Genomic DNA, 21085 nt, shown 5'->3' on the forward strand with positions numbered 1-21085 from the left:
TTTATATTATATAATAATAATAATACCCAGGGCAAAATATCCCATAGATATCCAATCTTATTGTCATTCTTCTGAGCTAAGAATCCTAATTGAAGCAGGCTTGGGCAATCCCATCAAAACACTGTGCGGAAACCACGACTGGCGGCCGACGGAAATAATTTTGAGTTGAGGATAAGAAGGAGACGTTGTAAGTTGTAGGAAATACAGTATAGAAGACGGTGCAAGGGATATTCTAGAAGTGATGCACTTCTATTCGACCCTATGAACTTAGCAATGGTGGATCCAACTTGCTTCACATCCTCTTCCTGGAGAGCTTTTACAGCTGCCTCCAACAGAGCAATGTATATTTTTGGCTTTTCATCTTTTCTGGATTTCTGCAGTCATATTAATATATCGGTTGTCGAATGTGTCGTTCGATTAGCTTCTTCTGGAATTAGCTGCATAGGTTCTTCATGAATCTAACTGTGATTAGGTTTCTTAATAATGAATTGCACAGTTTGACTAGTTTCTGATTCATTTCATTGATTCCCTGGACTGGGTATTGTTTTGGATGAACTTATCAACCGGGAGAGGATCAGAGCTAATGGGTGTGGTAGAGAGATCTGAATCATAGTAGTTTTATTAAGATAAAATCGTCTGTTTCTGCACGGATTTATTATCAGAGAAATGTTCAAGCTAATCGATTTAGCGCAGAAACCATATTTTTTTCATTTGAGTAGATTCTGGTTGGGTTTCTCTACCAATCCTAACATGATGGAAATATTCGAGCTCTTTGGTTTCTCTACCAAGCCTATCATAATGGAAATAATTGATGCAAACAGGTCTCTTAGATGTGTCCCTAATAAACTGATTAGTTGATCCAAAGACAGTAATGTCATTTGGTTTAATGGAACAAGTCACTTTTAAATCACAGCTAACAGTTCTTTTTTTGGTTTTTCTTTCCACAGGTGTTTTGGAGGTCTAATTGGACTTGGCGGGATACGCTTCAATTTTAAGACCAGTATGTGAGTATTTACATATTTTTAAATTAAATTGGTCCTGAAAAGACTTTTGCTATGCTTACAATTCTTGATCAATCTGGGTTCTTTTGTGAGTTGGAAATATTGATGCTCTGAATTTTTATAAAGGAATACCACTTTTAATTTCACGGATTTTTAAAATTGGATTTCGGTGCCCCATAACTTTTCTAGATTCTCTGTGTTTGCAGGTAGTTCTTCTTTGCCATTTTTTCTTCTTCTTTTACTGCAAATAGCTTTAACAACCTCCCTTTCCGGCACTAGCATTTCCTCTTTCCAACATAGATCTGTTTATGGTTTTTTCTGTCATGCCTTGCGGTCCCCCTGTAGGTTCCGGGTTATGCCTGTTTATTCTGTGAAATTACCGAAAGAGTTACTAACGTTTACATTTCAGAAGAGTACTTTCATATTTGAAATTGTTTACAAATATGGATGCAAATATAAATGGCAGCTTCTAAAAGAGATTTGTTTACAGTGAGAATTGGTATCCATATTATCAGCAACAGGAAGGAATTTTTGTGACCAAGCATTTAATAAATAAATAATTTCGGCATAACATACTTTTTTCTCCCTATTTCATCATTTGATTTCTTATTACCTTATATTTGCAGTCAAATACAGTTGCTGTCTCTTGTTTAATCCATTGTATCAGATAATGGTATCTTGGGGCAAATCCAGATCTAGTGCTTTATACATGTTTGAATTCTTACATTAAATGGAACTCTTTTGTATGATTTTTGAACTGAGTTGCCTGAGCTGTACTCCATTAATGGTTCACATTGTGCGGTTTGCCTTCATCAAGCCTGCTGTCTGTCGTCTATTACCTAGTGATTAAAGGACTATTTGATCTTCATTTGCTTTTTTTAATGTGAATTAGTTTCCTTCATTGTCATCGTATCCATATCTTGCATTTCAATGAAGAAATGCTAAAGCTTAGTTTGTGGAAGATTAAACCTGGCATCATTTGCAGTCTGCAAAAGTTATTCAGCGTATAGCAACTGAATATTGCAAGTTTTTACCTTGTTGAAAGAGAAAATGGGAAGAATTACGTGCAGTTCAGTTTGATTTTCTATTCTATTGTATGACACCATGAATGGCTTTTGTGTTTTCTACACAAATTCACCTTTTATGTGGGTAGTAAGTTCTTGTGAATTGGAAGATCTTAATGATGGGCATTGTCAATTACCTTGCAAACTTTCTTTCTAGTGTTTAGTTAATCTTTTAGCTGCAATAAAGTCTATCTAAGTTATTTTCTATTTGGTTTGATTGCAGACTATGATGCCTATCATATCTCTCAACACTGGGGAGTACGAGCCACTGAAACATTGGGATCAGTGGATGATTGATTGTTATTAGATGATAATGTTCACTTTGCAAGGTGGTGCTATTGGTGTTAAAATGGATAAAAAAGGTTTTAGGAAAGAACTGGCAGTTGTTCCCTTGATGTTAATCCTCTTTGTTATGCTTCTGGAGATGTCACATGCAAGTGTTGTCCTGATTGGGAACAACAAGTCCTTTACGTTTGATGACCTTGAGGCAAACTTTGGTAAGACTCATTCCTTGATGGTTTATTGTAAGGGAAGCTATGCAATGACATATTTAGCATTTTTAGAGAAATTGCAAATTCACAGTTCTTGAATATACATATAATTTTTATGATTCAGCCTCATGCACTTTGTGATTGTGATTTGTGATTACATTTTGACATTGCTAACTTTCTTGGAAAAGATTAAAATACAATTCTGATGTACTCTGCATTGAGAATCTATGTAAATTCTATGTTGCAACTTGCTAACAAATCTCCTCTAGGTTGTCTGATTAATGCATTTAAGAAGTAGTATTTATTTTGGACATGATAGCTATTATGCCAGCAATAAATAATTACAAATTTCAGATGTCAATACTGCTTCATATGGACAGGGAGAATTGAAATAATAATTGTAAGGTATAATTTGTTGATGTCTAATGAGGGCGAGTCCTCTTTAAGTAAAGAAAAATCTCTATCAGAATGCAATGGTGAGGTTTTCATGTATTTAATATTCTTCTGCACAAGTATTTAGACTTGCTTTTACTTTAGTTTGTTCAACAGTTACCTTTGATTTAGTTTTTCAGGTTATTAGTTTCTTATAAGTTTTAAATGTGTGTGAATATGCATTGACACCATAATGTACAGTATACACACACTCATAGTTTTATTTGTTGAATAGTAAACCAGGATTTCTTTAAATACTAAATCTGAATTTGATTAATGTTCACAACCTTTTATTCCAATGCATTTATTTATGTGTTCCATTGTAAAATATAGTGTAGTGCTTTGAAGTTTGATATAATAATATTATATTGTTGAATTGACAAATTTTCTTACTCTTTGTAAAATATAACTTCTATGTCAAATTTAGTGCTCACAAACTTGGTAGTTGGAGCATTGAAGGCGATAATTTTAAGAACCTTTTAGAATCTAATTTCTGGTTTGAGGTTCTTTCTAGATCCGAAGTCAATTGCAAAATTGCCATAGGTGGTTCTGTATGAACATCCCAACTAGAGTCTAAGGAGCTTTAATGGGTGGTAAAATGGTTACTTCGCATGCCTAGGACATAAATTTGAAAACCTCAAAATTGATTTCTTTTGATTATAGGAACATTTTTTTATATTAATATGGTATCTTTTTCTCCTTTCTAGTCTAATATTTGGAATTCATTATTTCTTAAAATGTTCTGCAAGTGCATTCAAGAATTGCATATGATTCTTATCGACAAGAAAGTTCAAAAGATAAATTTGAATACAACTTTCTTTTGAAGATATCACACAAGTTACATGTCAAGATATGTTTGAATCAGTCAACTTAATTTCCTGCCCATTTTCAAACATGGGAGAAAGATTTTCATGAAAACTTTTATAGGTTCAAATGTATTTCATATTGGTATGTTCAATTTGTTTAGGCACACATGGACTCTCCCAAACGCTTGAGACATGGTTTGCATGTTGTTCTAATTGATATAATAGATTTTGTGTTATGTTACCTCTTCTTACACAGTCTATTGCTCGTGCATAACTTTTACAGATGCTAATACCTTTCTTTCTTAAATACTATATTCAGTTCTTGCAACCAAAGGATCGGGACTCTGTGGGATACTTCAGAGAGCAGAACCTTCTGATGGTTGTTCTCCACTGACAAACAAAGCAGTTTCAGGAGAAGGTCTAGAATCACCATTTGCATTGATTGAAAGAGGTAAATGCAGCTTTGAGAGAAAAATTCGAAATGCACAAAGTGCAGGATTTAAAGCAGCCATCGTCTACAACAATGAAGATGGAAATACTTTGGTTGCAAGTAAGTTTCAGTACATAGTGCTTGTGTTCTTTTGACATTGTCTGGTTATTCAATTTGACTGAAAAGATTAAAAAGTGACAAAGTAGCAAACTATGGGAGATGTGTTTTGCTACACTTGAATTTACTATCTTGATTGTCCACATTGGAATAGTAGATACTCTTAGGTTTTTTATGGATTGAGCAGCAAGGGATTGCAAGCAGGGTCCCCTTTTATCAGTAAGAATGTTTGACTCGTGATGTTGAATTAGCTATGTAAAATTTGCCTGAATAAAAGGGAAAACATGCATCTTATAATCTGTTTGATCCATTTTGGATTTGGTCACCTTGGTTAGAAACTTGTGCTCTTAGTTTGTAGCCTATTGCCTTTTTTGGGTGCAAGTATTATTTCAACTTCTACATGCTATTTTTATTGGCTGTACTTTTGAGTATTATTATGCATGTACGTTTTCTTTTTTTTCTTTCCTCCTTGTTTGACTTCATTTTCTGTTACAGCATTATTCAAGAGAACATATTTATTATCCACCAAGATTGCCTTTGCTTGAATTGAATATCCCGTGTCAATAAGAAAATTGTGATAGAATAATGAAAATGATGGTAATATGTTTTCTCACAAACATTTAACTTGTGAAGTGATACACTATGATCAAGCTGAGTCGGCTTTGTGGCACACCCCTTAGTGATTTTTTTCAGACACACGTTTAAAGCTCCCTTGTCTACTGAACATATCAAAACAAGAAAAAATGCCATAGCAGTCAGGAACCTATGGAACATGGACATCATCCTCATAGCCATATCTACAATTTCCCGGTGATTGTATTCCTATATAATATATATCTCTCGTTGGTCATTTACTACAATAACCTAATTTATTTGTTGAATCAGTCCCCCTTTTCTATTCATACCCTAAGCATGCCTGCAATGTCACAATTTTTTTTGAACAAGTCACTTATATTTTTAATGGGTTCATTAGCCTTAGAGATATCCAATTCTATCTATAATTATGTCCATGCTTCTGTGTTTTATCTTTATCAGGTCCCATTTTTACATAGATTATCCAATTTTGGCTTTTGTATGTCACATGTCAAAGATATACAGCTAACAACAAAAATCACTATTTCTAACAACTATGATCTTTAAGTTGTATTTCAAATTCCACAGTTTATAGCAATTGCATAGTCGAACCTGATTATTTACAGGTGGTTCATTTTAGAAGTGACATATAAATGTGTCAGCTAAGTTTTAAAAAGGTCTGTGTGTTCTATTCTGTACAAAGCATTTGAGAAGTCAGTGACAAAGCTAATAAAGCATATGATATGGTGATTTCTTATGTAACAAATATCCTAGTTATTGCTTAGTACAATATGCTGTTTCCTTGCAGGTTCAAAATCCATTGGTAGCATCTTAGCAAATGTTATGTGGGCCCAAATTTCAAGTTTAGTAGATAAGGTGCCAGAGGATTTAGAAGGATATAGATAAGCTCAAAGGAGGCCTCAGTAACCTCAGCAGGACCTATAAAGTTATAAGCCCTTAAATATCAGACTTCCTTATACAACTTAAATAAGCCCTAGACATACTTAACTAGTGGGTAGGTACTACTATCAGACAGTTGTCTATAATGGCAAAAAAGTTTATCTTTCTGAGAGAATTTTTTTAATGACATGGAAATCAATGAATTTAATTTGCTAATCAATTCACAACTCTCAAATTTAAATACTAGGGCTTCAAACAATCATGTAAATAATCTATTACGAACAACCTAACTCTCCAGCCTAACACTACATTATTCGGTGCCTGTTCTTTCTTGTGAGCTATATGTGTTGCTGTTTACACTTTTAGGAATGCAGGTGCATTCCTCCTGTTATTTATACGTTTGCACTTTTGCCAATAAAAAGTGCAGTTCAATTATATTTTCTTAACTATTATTGCTTATTTTTCGTTCTTTTGATAAATCATCTGTTTTGGTAGTAATCTTTGGCTTGGACTAGTGGTATCTCTTTAGTTAACAATCAGGACATGCACTGCATTAACCTGAGATGCAGTACTCGACACTTCTAAGCGTCACTTAGGATCTAAGTTGGTGGTTCGGGCACAGGTACTCCAGTCCAGCAATGTTTTTACCAGACAAGGGTAGGGCCGTACATAACTATACCCATATGCAAATTAGAAAACAAAACTGAAAACTCCTTTGATGCTTCATACTAAGATAGTGATAAATATATTGATAATTAATGATACTATATATTATAGATATTATTTTCCACATTCCTTGGCAATATATTAAAATGCTTCTGGTATAAGTTGTGTGTAAATTTTCAACCAAGGCTACGGATTGCACTCCATGATCCATCATTAGAGAGATTAAACAATTCAGAGTGTAATCCAAAATGATACAATAAAAATAAAATATATTTATCTATTTATCTTAGCATCATAGAATCAAGGTGCTGTCTTAAGAGAGATTTCTTTCTGTCACTTGGGAATGTTGAGTTAAATAAGGAAGACTCTGACCATCAACATGCATGTGGTGTCAAGAAGTATTTTCAAAAAAGCATATTGATACTCAAAACATAGATGCAAAGTGTGTTATGGATTAGTCACGTACAGAAATAACAATTACATACAAATATAACCAATATCAGAAAATAATAGATTGCATAGAAGAGAACACAAGACACAAAGATTTAACGTGATTCACCCAATCCCTGGGCTACGTCCACCAACAACATGTCCAATATTATTATTATTTAGTGATTACAATCCGCAATCCCTTACAGCTCAATACCGCTGCAAGAAGCTACAATATCACCATACATTATGAGATCTCTAACCCTAAGGCATTTTATACAAGCTTTTGCCACTTACAAAATTAAGGCTAGAATAAGGAGTCCAATAGAAAAATAACAGCCGATGCCTTTTACAATAGTAGGATCATTTTTGGCCCCCGAAAACCCCTGCGGGGGCATTGCCCCTCGAGCCCACCTTGTACTACGATAGGGAGTGCACTTGGGGCACTGCCCTAGAACCCGACAAGGAGTGCTGCCCCTTGACCCTGTCTTGGGGATGCTGCCCCCAAACCCCCATGGAAATAATTTGGGGAGAAACCATGCTGAATAAACCTACGAGTCTGATTAGGCTCCACATCACAACAAAGTGAATATCCCCCTATTTGCTTTAATGTTCAATTGTGCAATAAACAACAGCAACTTTCTAAAAAAAGGTCCTAAATACCAACTCTGCCTAAAGAAATTAAAAACGAAAGGAAAGATAATGTCAACCAATTGTTGAAAGTATTATCTAAATTGAAAAAGATAGCAGACACTGTGCAATGTACATCACAGCTTGTAGTCCATTTCCTATTTGGTATCAAAGCTGGTCCGTCATATTGTGTTTGTTGGTTGTGACTGCAAACCCAACAAAAGCAAGAAGTAAATCAAATGACTGAAGAACATTGTATAAAATCCAGAGTGGTTGATGGTTTGCATGGGAGGAATTTATCTGCAGTTGCAGTCCTGCTAGGCAGTACTAGTGAAATGCATCGTATAAGACTGTTATGAAGAGAGATTCCTTACAAGGAGATTTGATGTGAAATGCTGGTGGGGTGAGGTGCAGGTCATTGTATCCATTTACATCACAAAAAACTGCCAATACATGTTTGTGGTGGAAAAATTTGTGATAGGCATTTTTTAAATGTGTAAATACTATTTTTTGGATTTGATGTATTTATAGTTTTTCAAGGAAATGACTGGGTTATCCTGGCTACAACTATTCGACAACCCTGCTACCATGGGTGGCCTGTGAGGCATGCAAGTTGGCAGGGCTGACCCTGGGCATGTTGACCCAGTGTACCTGAGGCAGCAGTGCTGTGCCCTGGCCCATCCTGTCCACTTTGAACGAGAACCTATTTGGTCCTGCATTGGCATTTAAATGGAAGATTACAGTATCATAGTCTGGGATTTAGCAGGTTCTTTGGTTTGAGGTGTAGGTTATTGCATAGTTCAAAATTGCACTGATAAGTGGCTGATATATCAGTTTCTTACGAGAAGTTTGGAGTGGCGAGAAAATACAAGGTTTTCGCCCCAAAATCTCGGCTGAGAAGTTTGAAACTTGTTGCCGGGAAGTGGCATACTTCTCCCGAGAAGTTGAAAAAATCTAATGGGCAGCTCAACGAGATAGCATTTAGTGGCCCATTAAAAAATTTGTAGCCTTTGGAGGAGAGAAGGGTTTGGTGGAGAGAAATAGTCATTGGATTGCAAACGGATTTGAAGAGATTTTTTAAGAAAATACCGATTCAAAAGATGGTGGTTTTACACCGAGATTGAATGACATTCAGGAGGAGGGAGTGAAAGTGAGGACACTTAGGACATTGAGAGTGAGGATATAGATGATGAGGAGTCATTGCTAGCGCCGGCACCAGCTACATCTAGGATGGATATTGAGACACAATTGCAACCGCAGCCACAGTGGACTGCTAGGGCTAGACCCTCTCTCACTCCCATGGTTTTTACTAGAACTACTCGGAAGGGGAAGAGGAAGATGTAGACTAATTTTATATTGTACTTGATTTTTGTATTTGTTTATCTTTTTACAATGACAATTTACTATTTTTAGTTTGCTTCAGAGTTCGGAGTCTCTGACTATGGCTGCCAGCCATGGACATTCCACATGAGGATGAGATCGTGTTACATAGTGCATTTATATAATATCCACATCAGCTTGTTTGGTTTGTTTACCCATTTACTGACTTATTAGATGCATCTCCTTATTGAATTTTGCAAAAAAATGCATTTTAAATTAAATTTAAGTCATTCTTGAAATCCCTGATATTTTCCTGAGAAGTTACTGATTTATCTCCCATATTTGCTGAGAAAACTTTTTTTTGCCTTGCTGATAAATGGCAGAGAAGAACTATGGGTTATTGTATCCATTTACATCATAAAAAACTGCCAATACATGTTTATGATTGAAATATCTGTGAAAGGCATTTTTTAAATGTGTAGAGTGTAAACACTATTTTTTTTGGCTTTGATGTGTTTATAGTTTTTCAATGGAATTGACTGTGCGTTATCCTTGGTACAATTATTCAACAACCCTCTTACCATGGGTGGCTTGTGAGGTATGCAAGTTGGCAGGGCTGACCCTGGGCATCTTGACCATGCTTTGTTGTACCTAGTGTACCTGAGGCAGCAGGGCTGTGTCCTGGCCATCCTGTCCACTCTGAATGAAGAATCAATTTGGTCCTGTAATGGCATTTACATGGAAGATTACGGTATCATGGTCTAGGATTTATCAGGTTCTCTGGCTTGAAAGCCCCAACATTTTTACCATTTGAGTTTATGAAATTTGACAATTGACATTGTTTAGTTTTTTGGTTAGTAGTGGAATGCTACAATATTAATTATTCCATTTATTTGTAGTTGATTCAGGTTTTTAAATAATCCCTGCTTGTTAGCATAAATAATCTTGCATATTTGCTATTCTCTCGTATTTTTGTTCTTTGTTTATTTCCAATATTTAGCAGCCAAATCAATTATGCATCGTTATTTGCAAAACAGAAGGCATAAAGCTCCTCTTGACTTTGAAAGCTTAGTAGTTACGATGTTTTATAGATTGATCTTTCTTGAACATTTTTTTATTGAATTTAAATGCAGTGGGTGGGGTCTCCAGAGGTGTTACAATACATGCAGTATTTGTCTCAAAGGCAGCTGGTGAAGTGCTTTTGAGATATGCTGGAGATCCAAATATGGAATGTTGGATTATTCCCTCCCTTAACACATCATGGGGAGTAATGATAATCTCTTTTGCTTCTCTGGTTTCCATCGCTGCCCTTCTTGCAATCTGTGTTTTTATACGGAAGTATTGGCTACTGCATGGCAGACGGGTAAACCCACACCATCCCCGGTTGCATGGTATGAGTCGTCGTCAATTGAAAGCTTTACCAAGTTTGATATTCACATCTGTCACCGATGACAAGTGCACGTCAGAAACCTGTGCTGTATGTCTTGAAGATTATAATTCTGGAGAGAAATTACGCATCTTACCTTGCTGCCATAGTAAGTTGTTTATACTGTTTTGGTTTCTTTTTCATAATGAACCGACTTCAGTGATATTAATTTTGTTCGACTTTCAAATTGATCTTTAGGTGTTTCATTTCTTTACTGATACTTAGCTTGGTGGTTGTTTAACTTGCAGAATTTCATGCTCTCTGCATAGACTCTTGGCTCACAAGATGGCGGACATTTTGCCCTGTATGCAAACGTGATGCAAAACGTGTAACTGTAGTAGATCCCCCAGCAACAGAGAACACTCCGCTTTTGTCTGCAAATTCTTTAGTCTCTTCCCAGGGCCAATCAGCACTGTCATCCTTAATAGAATATCCATCAATGCACATACCTCCAATTTCACTGCTTCATCATGCTGAATCGTCACATTCTCAGTATTCTCAGATTGCATCATCATACATGGTCCACACATTAGGTTCCCATGGCTCTTTCTCCAATTTGAGCATCAACACTGGAAACATTGGAAATGCATCTTTTCTGCCCTGTGGTGCTCAGTCTGCAGTATTTTCATCACAAAGTTCCTTGTGCGGTTCTCCACAAATTGACTCTTCATTCACTCTTCCCCCATCCATTCCATCTTGTAATGGGTCAGCAGCTGTGATGTCTCCATTTAATTCAACACACTCGTTACCAGGATATCAAGAATGTTGTGTGTAACTTTCTATGCATTAGAACAAATGAATTTATATGTGCTCACATTTCAAGTGCGAGGCCACAGATCTGCCAATGATTGTGCAAGCTGGCCTTTGGCATAGTGCTTGAGATTTTTTTCCAGCCCTGGCATTCAGTGGTAAGTTGCCTAATCTTTCTGTAATGGCTCTGAAATTCTTGTATTAATGATTTAAATTTGATCATATGGATTCTCTGTTCATTGCTAAAACTTTTGAAGCCTATGGTTGAAAGTGAATCAATTAATTCTTAAATTATTATAATTAACTTATGTGGAACATGGATGTGGAATGCCCAAGTACATACTTAATACTTGTAACTATTTTTTGCCTTTTTAGCAATCTGTAACTAAACCCTGCATCTTAATTTTAATGGTTAGAGCATATGAGAATACTCTAGCCAACTCCACTAGTAATAAATCTTGAAGAATCAGAGATGCAAATTTGATGATTAACAAAAGTAACTTTTTAATCTTGATCTGCCATCGACCCTTGTGAACTTTGTATGCAAGTCAATTTTCAGACCATGGCAGCTGTCAATTGCACGTTTTTTTTTCTGGCTGATGGTTAAGTGATGATTAATTCAACCCCAGACATGTTCTACAATAAAAAGAATAAACTTTTGGGAGGTTTTATTCCTCAATTATGGTGAAAAACACACACTCCGAAGCATTGTTTCTGTCATATAAATAAGACACGGACATGAACATGATAATGGTAAAAGACAAAGGACAATGTTAGGGAAGATGATAATTGATATTTAATTATTATGTTTTTCTTTAGTGATATGTAAAATAAAACATTCACTCACTAAGCAAAACATTCATTTCAATTACTATTTTCCAAGTATGTAAATCCTCGTTTAGGCATGGTTGTTTGTGCTCATTTTTTATGAAATGGTCCTGTATAAGTTGGTTCCTTTCTGTAAAATATTCCATCTTTAAGTTGTGTGCAAGGAATGTAGACATGATTGATAATCTTGTCTATGTAGGCCCGTGTAAAATACTTGGACATTTAGGTAGAAAGCAAAAGTGAATATGTTAAACTTGCCAAAGTTATCATATTATACAAGACATCTCGATACAAAATGCTCTCCTTATTTTCTAGCAGCTTGAGAAAAATAGAGAAAACAAATAATGTGATACAGGGTCTTGTGAACACCCTTGAAATATGGGTCGACGAGCTTGACTCAAAAACTACATAGATGAATCATGATGATATGATCATAATTTTTACTTGCTGTGAAAATTACATCATACTGATAAAATCATGGCAACTTATAATGCTGCTGCAAAGCACTTTTCCACCACGAGGAGGGTTTCTTGGATTTGGAATTGACAACCTCACACTTTGCCGCAACATGCCCAGAATTGAAGCATTTTCCACATCTAAACAAAAGAACTTCATAATCTAAAGATTGGATCCAAGAACCAATAAGAGTACATGATTTAATCTCCGCTTGAAGGCCTTTAGAAGCATCAATGTCAACTAGAATCCGAGCATAGGTAGAATACAAAATATCACCAATCTCCTCAAGAACAGAATGATGCCAGAGATCAAGAGGGAGGTTAAGGAGTCGTACCTAGATAGACATTTTGCATAAAGATTCAGTGGCAAGGTTGAAGTCCTTGTGCCAAGGTTTGATCATCAAAGGAAAGCGGGTTTTCCATGTGGAAAAATGGTCCCACAGAATGGTTCTCCTGTCATCTGCATTATTACTGAATCGGGCAATAAAAAAACTTTTCACTAGAGGAAATATCTGGACAAGTTTAGTAAGATATGGTTCCCAGTGGTTAATGATCCAAGCGTGCAGGTCCTTAAGAGAGGGCCAAAAGCCCTTGAAGTGATAAACAACATCATCTTCCTCAAGGGCCACAATCCTTTGCACAATCTTTGATATTGTATCTTTATGCAAATCAATTGCGATAGATTTACGGGTAGGAAAGGGTTTAGAAAATGACAACTTTGTGCCATCCTCCAAACCCCCACCTTTGCAAATAGAATGGGCATAAGAGGGCTCTTTTGTACCCCCAAACCCCCCTCAACAGGCTCCTTCTAGGCCACAACTTCTTGCACAATTGCTTCATTAGCAACAAAATGAGCCAATGGAAATCTAATCAGAATCCCCAGCCTGAGAACCATAAAGTGGAGGAGCGGTAGAGGAAAGGAAATACCCTTACCCCCCAATCTGCAGAAAGAGGAGGGACTAGTCGATTGGCATCATCAACCACCAAAGCCTTGACACCAATAGAAGCGCACCCAGGTCCGTTAGAATTTGACCCGACAACTTCATCGACAAAAATAGAAGGGTGCAACCAAGAGATTTCAAAATTGCCATGCATGCACGAGCTTTATTGAGATGCGAGTATCCATGGTTGTGCAATGTTAAAATACACCCTTAAAAATGATTTTACACTGAAAATTGATTCTAGATGATTCACTTTATATTGTTATTTTTTATTTATTGGAAGTTGGACATTAGTGGAAATCTATATTCCTCAAAAAAGAAAAAAAAGAGGATATTAAAAAAATGATTAGTTGAATAAAGTTTTAAACTAATTAAAAAATAGAAAATATAGTTGATTAACAAGTTTTTTCTAATTTCAAATGATAAATTCAATATTTAATTGTTTGTGTACATTTTTACTAAAAAAAAATTAAATTAGATAAAATTTATTTGTTTAATCTCTTTTATTTTCTCATATTATTTTAAAATTAAAAGCAATTATTTAATTTAGTGAAAATGTAGAGGAAGACTCAAACCATATATTACTTAATCGTGAGTATGCAAAAAATGAATAATTCATGGATAACGACGAATCACGAAGTGTGATTCACCCTGATGATGAATCACAATGTGATTTGAAACAATGATGCAAAAATTATATACACAATCAAATCCAGAAGATTGCAAAATTTTGAACTTCGATGGATTGTGGAAATCTATTTTCACTAATGCAAATAAATGTTGGAATTGGTTCTTTAATAAAATGAATCTTAGATTGGTCCTCCCTTTTTCTATCAGGGATATTTTTCTGTCATGGCCAAGATTCTACTTAGATAGCATCTTCAAGGGACGGGCTAATCTCCAGACCAAATGCACTAACAACAAAACAAATTCAGACTTTTTTTCACTTTCTTGATTCACGAAAATATAGTGATTTTTTTCCAGAGTTTTTGTTGTTTTCGACTACAAACTATGCAGATCATGAAGATCAAATGCTGAAATTTTTAGAAAAATTCATGATGTTTTCGATTTTTGAAAATTGGTCAACTATACAGTGTGTAGGGAGGATAGTCGCATCTCATCTTCAAAGGCCTTTGGATCACTTCTCCCTCTATTATCATATGGACATTTGGAAGGAAAGTAACATAAGATTTTTTAAGAACAAAAACATGAACATTGATCATATTACTTTGAAGATATAAACTATTATTATTGAAAATTTAAACAGTAAATTAAATAAGAATAATGGAACTTCTCAACCTATGATTTGTTGGGATGGGATTATGAGAAAAAGATGGCCAAATGTGAAGTTCCCTCCGTTTGTTGGGGCAGGTGGAGCCATTAGCAAACATAAAGGGGGGATTGTTGTTGGAAAGCCTTAGCCACAGGATGGGTAAAATTGAATTTTGACGATGCTCCTTGGGGTAATCCTAGGATAATAGGGATTGGATGTTGTATTAGAGACCACCAAGGAAGGACTTAGTAAAATGTTCTAAATCAATTGGCATAGCATCTAACACTAAAGTCGAGTTAAGAGCCCTAATAGAAGGGTTATGGTTACGCTCTAAATTAAGATTAAGTCAAGTAGAAGTAGAAGAGGGATCTGCCATAATTATTAATGTGTTAAGAAAGAAATCTATGTGCAATTGGAAACTAGGTTTTTAAACTAAACAGGGCCCTAGAACTATCTAAATCTTGTAAAGATTAACCTTTAATCATATATATAGGGAAGGTAATGGCCTTGCCGATATGTTAGCAAATGAAGGGGCGGATGACATAAATTTGACTATCTTTTCCCCCAATTCATATCCCCCTTATTTTAATTTTAATTTTTAATTTTTCATTTGGGAACAAAGGTGGTCATTATGGTCTTTGACTCATTCTTTTGTACTTTCATTCCTTCATGATATGCGCTCATTTATTTCCACATCGCTATTTCTTTCCCGCTCTTGGGATGCAAATGTTTTTATGGCATGTCCTTTGCCAACTCTTGACATTTAATGTAGCTACTTTTGGTTGTTGCCTCCAACGTCTCCAGTTTCTTATTTATATCCCTAGCTAGTTACATTTTGCTTCATTGTAATCATGGACACTCCTATCAAGCTCACTTGTCCCAATAGGTTTATGGACTTTGATGCTCTATCACCATGAGTAGGATTAGGCAATTCATTCCAGTTAGGAACATAAATGTGTGGTGGGCTACGCTGTGGGTAGTTGATGTTCATTACATCAATTGCCCTAATAGAGCTGTTGAAAGCCTTTGTCGAATTGGAATCATATTGATTATTATATTTATAGACACACACACACACACACACACATACATGTATATATGTATATTTATATATATATGGTTATTATAATAATAATATATGTTTCTCTATATTGTCGGGCATCTCCACATTACCCGTCTACATGCCAATCTTGATCGGACTTCCGATTATAGTTTTCAGAAGTCTTAATATAAGTCAAAGCCAGTAATGTTGTATGATTATGTCCATGTAACGGCATGACCCTACGTGGCCATAGCCACATAGTCATGTCTCTACGTAGACATGACTTATGATACTCATATTTATGCATGTTGCTGATGGAAATAAATATATCAATTACAATGACAATATAAAGTATTTCCAACAACGACATTCAAGGACATTTTATATATTGATCAGAATTAAGGCATATACTATAGTGACTGAAACTTACATATAATACAATGACTGAATCATATAATTCTTAGTCTACAAATCATCATTATTCCTATGTTCGAATTCGTTATTCTTCTTCTTCAAAACCTTAGTCAAGCATCCTTATATTATTGATATTTTATTCTATTAGGGATCCTATAGACTTTTACATGGTATCAGAGCCTAACTGATAGAGCACAATATTTAGTTATCATTTAGATTTCAGATCTACATAAATAATCTCAAATTTGCAACCCTGGTGAATTATGTAAGGTTGGAAGATAGACTTGAAGGTGCTACTAACTTTGCATCATGGAAGATATGGATAATGATCATCCTCTGAGAATTAGAATTAGAAGGGTACGTGAAAGAAAATAAACCTATGCTTGAAAGCGATTTAGATAAAACAATCTGGAAAAGACATAATAATAAGTCTATGAAGATCATTATAGATTCTGTTAAAGATCATATACTTCCATCTATATATAGTCTAAAAACTACATATGAGATGTGTTAAGCTATCGTTTTGCACAATGCTTTAACGACATGAATATTTTTGAATTCCTCTCTTGAAAAGCTAATCTAGGATCAACTCCAAGGTTCCAGGCGATCTTGCGACCTACTAAAATCCACTCAATTTAAGATAAATGCTTTTGTTCATAGGGAGGACTTTGGTGGTTTTGACCAATTTCGAATAAGATGTTCAATCTGCTTGCTGTTTCAAAAGGTAACCAGAAAAGAAATATGTTTTTCTGGTATTTTTCGTTTTATGATGAATTCAATCTAACAATGCAACTATACGAATTCCTAATTTAAACAAGTGGTAGCAAAGAAAATAACGAAGATAAAGTAACGAGAGATGAAAGCAAATAACTTGAAAGGGAAATTCTTAACAGATATAAACCATGATAACAACACGTCTGCGAGTTAAATCATCCAAAAGATCAGGTAGGAAACCAATGAAAATAGGACCAGCGCTTCCTCAAGTCCATTGATGCAATAGGCGATGGAAACATAGTATAAATCAAAAGTTGTTTCACTTCTCATTGAATCACAAGGCCACATAAAGTGCGCTCATGTGAGACAAGAAGCTATGTAGGAACAATAGGGTGATCTCTTGTCCAACTCACTATGTCAGCGGAATTCGCTAACACGTGGCAAACACCAGAATTAAAAGATCACACAATCAAATCAATACAACAAAACCATTGGCTCCATTATTATTCATGAACAAGAATCCACAAAAATAACACACTCCGACAAGAATAACTACACTTAGAATGAGAGCACCAATAACATATATTATTGCATGAAAATAACGGTCTGGAATATATGTTGCATTCCTGGATTTATAAGAATTCATCTCCTCAATTTGTGTTGAGAGTGAGAGATCTCTTAATGCAAACATATGCTTCTAAACTAATAAAACAAATCTGATTATATACAAACTAACTCTCTAAATGGTGCTAAGTAGGATTCCACCCTTGTTTTTATCAATTAATAGCTGCATGAGCCTTTAAATAACTTTAAAACAATGAAAGAAGAAGTAGATAAGAAGGAAGCTGTAAAAGGATTTGAGAGTCACTGGAAGCTCAAAAAATGGAAGCTTGACCTTCTCTAAGCATTTGTAGGAGTTAAACTACCGTTAAAATGCATTTCTGGCGCATGGAAAGCTCTACATTAGCAACTGGCAGTTAACTACTAGCACACTGTCACTTCAAAATTATTGACACACCTATGGAATAGCGCACCTTAATGGTAGGTTTTTAAAGTGTCAAAACTGAAATTATAGCCTCTAGGTTTTCCTCCCCTTTATGCTAGAGCTATGTCTGGATGTTTTCTCTTGAATTTCTCTATAATCTCGGCTACTTGGGAAGTTTCTAGAAAATTAATGCCTCATATTTTTGCCTGACTGTTTGCCAATAATTATTGACATCCATTCGAGTCTCTGTAAAATCGTCAAGTCTAGTGTCTAGTTCTATCATACCTCTCTAGTCTTAAATGCTTGCCTAATATCTTCATCAGACCAAGCATCCTCGAAGGTTCTTCAAAATTCTTTGACCACTAATTGCATTGACTTGAGTTTAATTTTTGACTCATCTTCAAAAATCTCAAGGGCAATAGCATCGTAGTACCTCTTTGCTTCCAAAATTTTCTCTTGAGTCTAGTCTTTTAACTTCTGAATATCTTCACGAAGTCCTTCCATGACCTTATTTCTTGCATCTATCTTCTCAATCCAATCTTCCAATTTATCTAGCTCTTCCGCCATATATACATCCATGAGAGTGCGATATCTTTGACCCTCTACTGCTATCAAAATTTTAAGGTCCTTAGCCCAGGTTTGCACTTCATCCATCAGACTGAAATCCTGGTTCACTATAGACACCAGTTTCTCTGCACTAGACTAAATGTAATGTAACAGGTTCAGATTACCCTGTATTAGCTGTACACATTTTTGCTCAAAATTGTCATGCCATTGCTGACATGCTCCCAAAAATGAATCAATGTCTACATTCCCTTTATCTTTCTTCTCTAATGTCACAACGAGAGTAAGTTCTGGGTGATCTTTGTCCAAAGGGCCTACAATTTCATGCAGATAGCCTCTTAGAAGCTCATTATGTTTGCACAACATTAGGAATTTAGATTCATTTCCATCTAACTATTTGAACACCTCCTTGACGCCCGTAGTGATCATTACTTTAGCCATGTCTACAATGGGCTTTCCTAATAGGACTTCTTTTATCTAATAGTTCTTAGGAGTCAAATCTTTGGTGTCAACATGTGGAGGAGGGATGGCTATATTGGCAAGTAAGTCCTAGTCTTTATTCTTCATTATGAAGACCAATTGTTGTCCATCACCCGTAGGTGACTCAGGATTTTTGATCACTTTTAACACCTCATCCATACTCTCCTCAACAGTCATGTCTAACTGTCGTTTTTGCCGAACCATAACCTCCCTCTTCAGCCATGTTGGTGTAGTGCCCATGGGAGACATGTATTTGGCTGAAGAGGAGGTTTGCATAGCTGGCCCTTTTCCCTTATCACTCCTTTTCAGAATCTTCTCCTTCTGAGAGAGATCTACATTTTTAGTCCTTGTATCTGTTGTAACCAAAGTCCATGCCTTTGTATCCTGAGAAGTTTGTTGAGGTTCTTCAAGTATCTGTCCCTCCTCTGATACTTCATTGGTTGACATCTGTTTGGGCTCTTCTTCATGTACTGCTTGCTCTTATTCTTTAGTAACAGGAGGGAGAGGAGTGACTAAGCCTTTGTCTAGGAAAGAAAAGTCCTAAAATGGTGGTGGTGGTGTATCTAGAGACCCTTGTGGTAGAGGTGGCATTTGGTTCCAATCCTCTCCTAAAGGTTGGTTCATGGGTGTATCTCGTATCTTATCACCCACCATTTCTGTTCCCACGGGCATAAAATCAAAATAAAAAATGTTGAAGATATCTATTTCTTGCCCTTCCTGGTCATCAATCCACTGCTGCTACTCATCTTCAGAAATGGTAACTTGAATAGGGTCCTTAGGAATAAATGGTAGCATCATAGTGGAGTTCCTTCTTATTATTTCTTGAGCAACCCTTGCGAAGTGAGTCCTCTGACTTAAGGGAAGATTATCCTCTTCTTCTTCGTCATCTTCATTGTCAGCTTCAAGAATTCTATCTGGAACTAAAGGAATGGGAACAATTTTCTTCTGTAATATCCCCCTTCATGTCCTTTTCATAGTAGGCCCAACCTTAGCCTTCTTAGTAGCTAAAGATGTGGCTTCTTCCTCTTGACCAGGTGGTGACACCTCTTGTGCTTCCTGCTTCAGTTCCTGTTCATGTTCCTGCGAGGGCACTTGTGCAATATCTTGGGCTTGAGCCACCTCTTCATCTTGAGGCTCTTTAGTTTTGGGCTCAGCTTGCTTTGTGGAATCTCTTTTCCTCTTATTCTTCTCTTTATCTGCCTTGAAGTACTCGACATCCCTCTCATGTTGATATACCATTTTCGGCTTGATTGGGGATTGAGTAGGGAAAGTTGATATTGGAACTTTTGCACCTTTACCCTTAATTGGGTGTGCTATGGCTTGAAAGGCAACAACCTGTGGAACTAGGTCAAGGTTAAAAGGCTTCTTGATCTATTTCCTCATTAGCTAAATTATGTGCCTTGCCCTGTGAATTATATCCGCATTCTCATCTCTATCTAACTTGACATTCATGATCAGCCTATCATATATCTTGTCATAGTTATACAAGGGATTCAAGACATCTTGAGTGTCTTGCTGAACAACTTTAAGCGGGACCTTTATTTTTAAGGCGCTTCTTGCCAGATATAGAGTCATCCTACAATAATCCTTTATTTGGATATCATAGTCATCTATCTCATTCATCCAATGATCTTCTATGGCATCTTCGTGCACAAACTCCTTCCCTGCCAAATGTTGAACTCTGCCAATATTATCAAAAGAAGGACAAGGGGAGTTGTAATCTTCTAAGGGATATTGATCCCATTCTGAATCAAAGGTCGTAATATCTTGTTTCTGCTTGACCTCAAATGCACTTATAGTAATAGGCCATACCCATGTCTCCTTATGCTGTTTTCTCACTTTGTCATATGCAGATGTGAGTTGTGTTGCAATCTCCAATAAGATGAGCCTATCCGATGGATATCTCAGGAGTTTCTTTGGATTCACTACCGTACTAGCTACCCTTAGGTACATAAATGTTCTAAACTGGAAGTAATAGGCACTGATCTATGGGATCCTTGCTACTGCCTCTACTGACATCCTCTTAGCATAATCACCCTCTATAAATCAGATGATTGCAAATATAAAAGCATCATTCAATATTCAAAATTCCTTGCTCTGATCTGCTAGCTTCTTCTTCACCAATTGAGGGTATACTGCATAAGGCCAAGCATTGGCATCTTGCATGCTTCCCTTCTTATACATTCCTAGGTAGTCAATTATCCTTTCTACCAATAAGTACACCAAATATGATGTCTTGTAAAACTTGGGGTCGACTTTAACTCCTACCAGCTGTTCATCTAAGTTTTCACTCATCATTGTGGCCCAATCAATTGGCATTTTGGATGTCCTGATGGTCTCTATGAAATGCACCA

At 36.0% G+C, this 21085-nt stretch overlaps 1 protein-coding gene across 4 annotated transcripts; it reads left to right on the forward strand.

The window, feature by feature from the left end:
* Positions 1-203: 203 nt before the first annotated feature.
* Positions 204-11257, forward strand: LOC149541274 (receptor homology region, transmembrane domain- and RING domain-containing protein 5-like). Of its 4 annotated transcripts, none has more exons than XM_089796572.1 (6): positions 204-821; positions 948-1004; positions 2289-2562; positions 4114-4344; positions 9993-10394; positions 10534-11257. In XM_089796572.1, the coding sequence occupies exons 3-6, from the start codon at positions 2373-2375 to the stop codon at positions 11058-11060; spliced, it is 1350 nt and encodes a 449-aa protein (XP_089652698.1). In that variant the 5' UTR covers positions 204-821; positions 948-1004; positions 2289-2372; the 3' UTR covers positions 11061-11257. The 4 variants fall into 4 exon arrangements, with proteins under 4 accessions (XP_089652698.1, XP_089652699.1, XP_089652696.1 ...); XM_089796573.1 differs by having other exon boundaries at positions 948-1000; XM_089796570.1 differs by having other exon boundaries at positions 204-341.
* Positions 11258-21085: the final 9828 nt, after the last annotated feature.

This window comes from Cupressus sempervirens, chromosome 8 (genome assembly GCF_028749045.1).
Source record: "Cupressus sempervirens isolate cs-2001-9-10 chromosome 8, ASM2874904v1, whole genome shotgun sequence".
In the NCBI taxonomy this organism is placed as follows: Eukaryota; Viridiplantae; Streptophyta; class Pinopsida; order Cupressales; family Cupressaceae; genus Cupressus; species Cupressus sempervirens.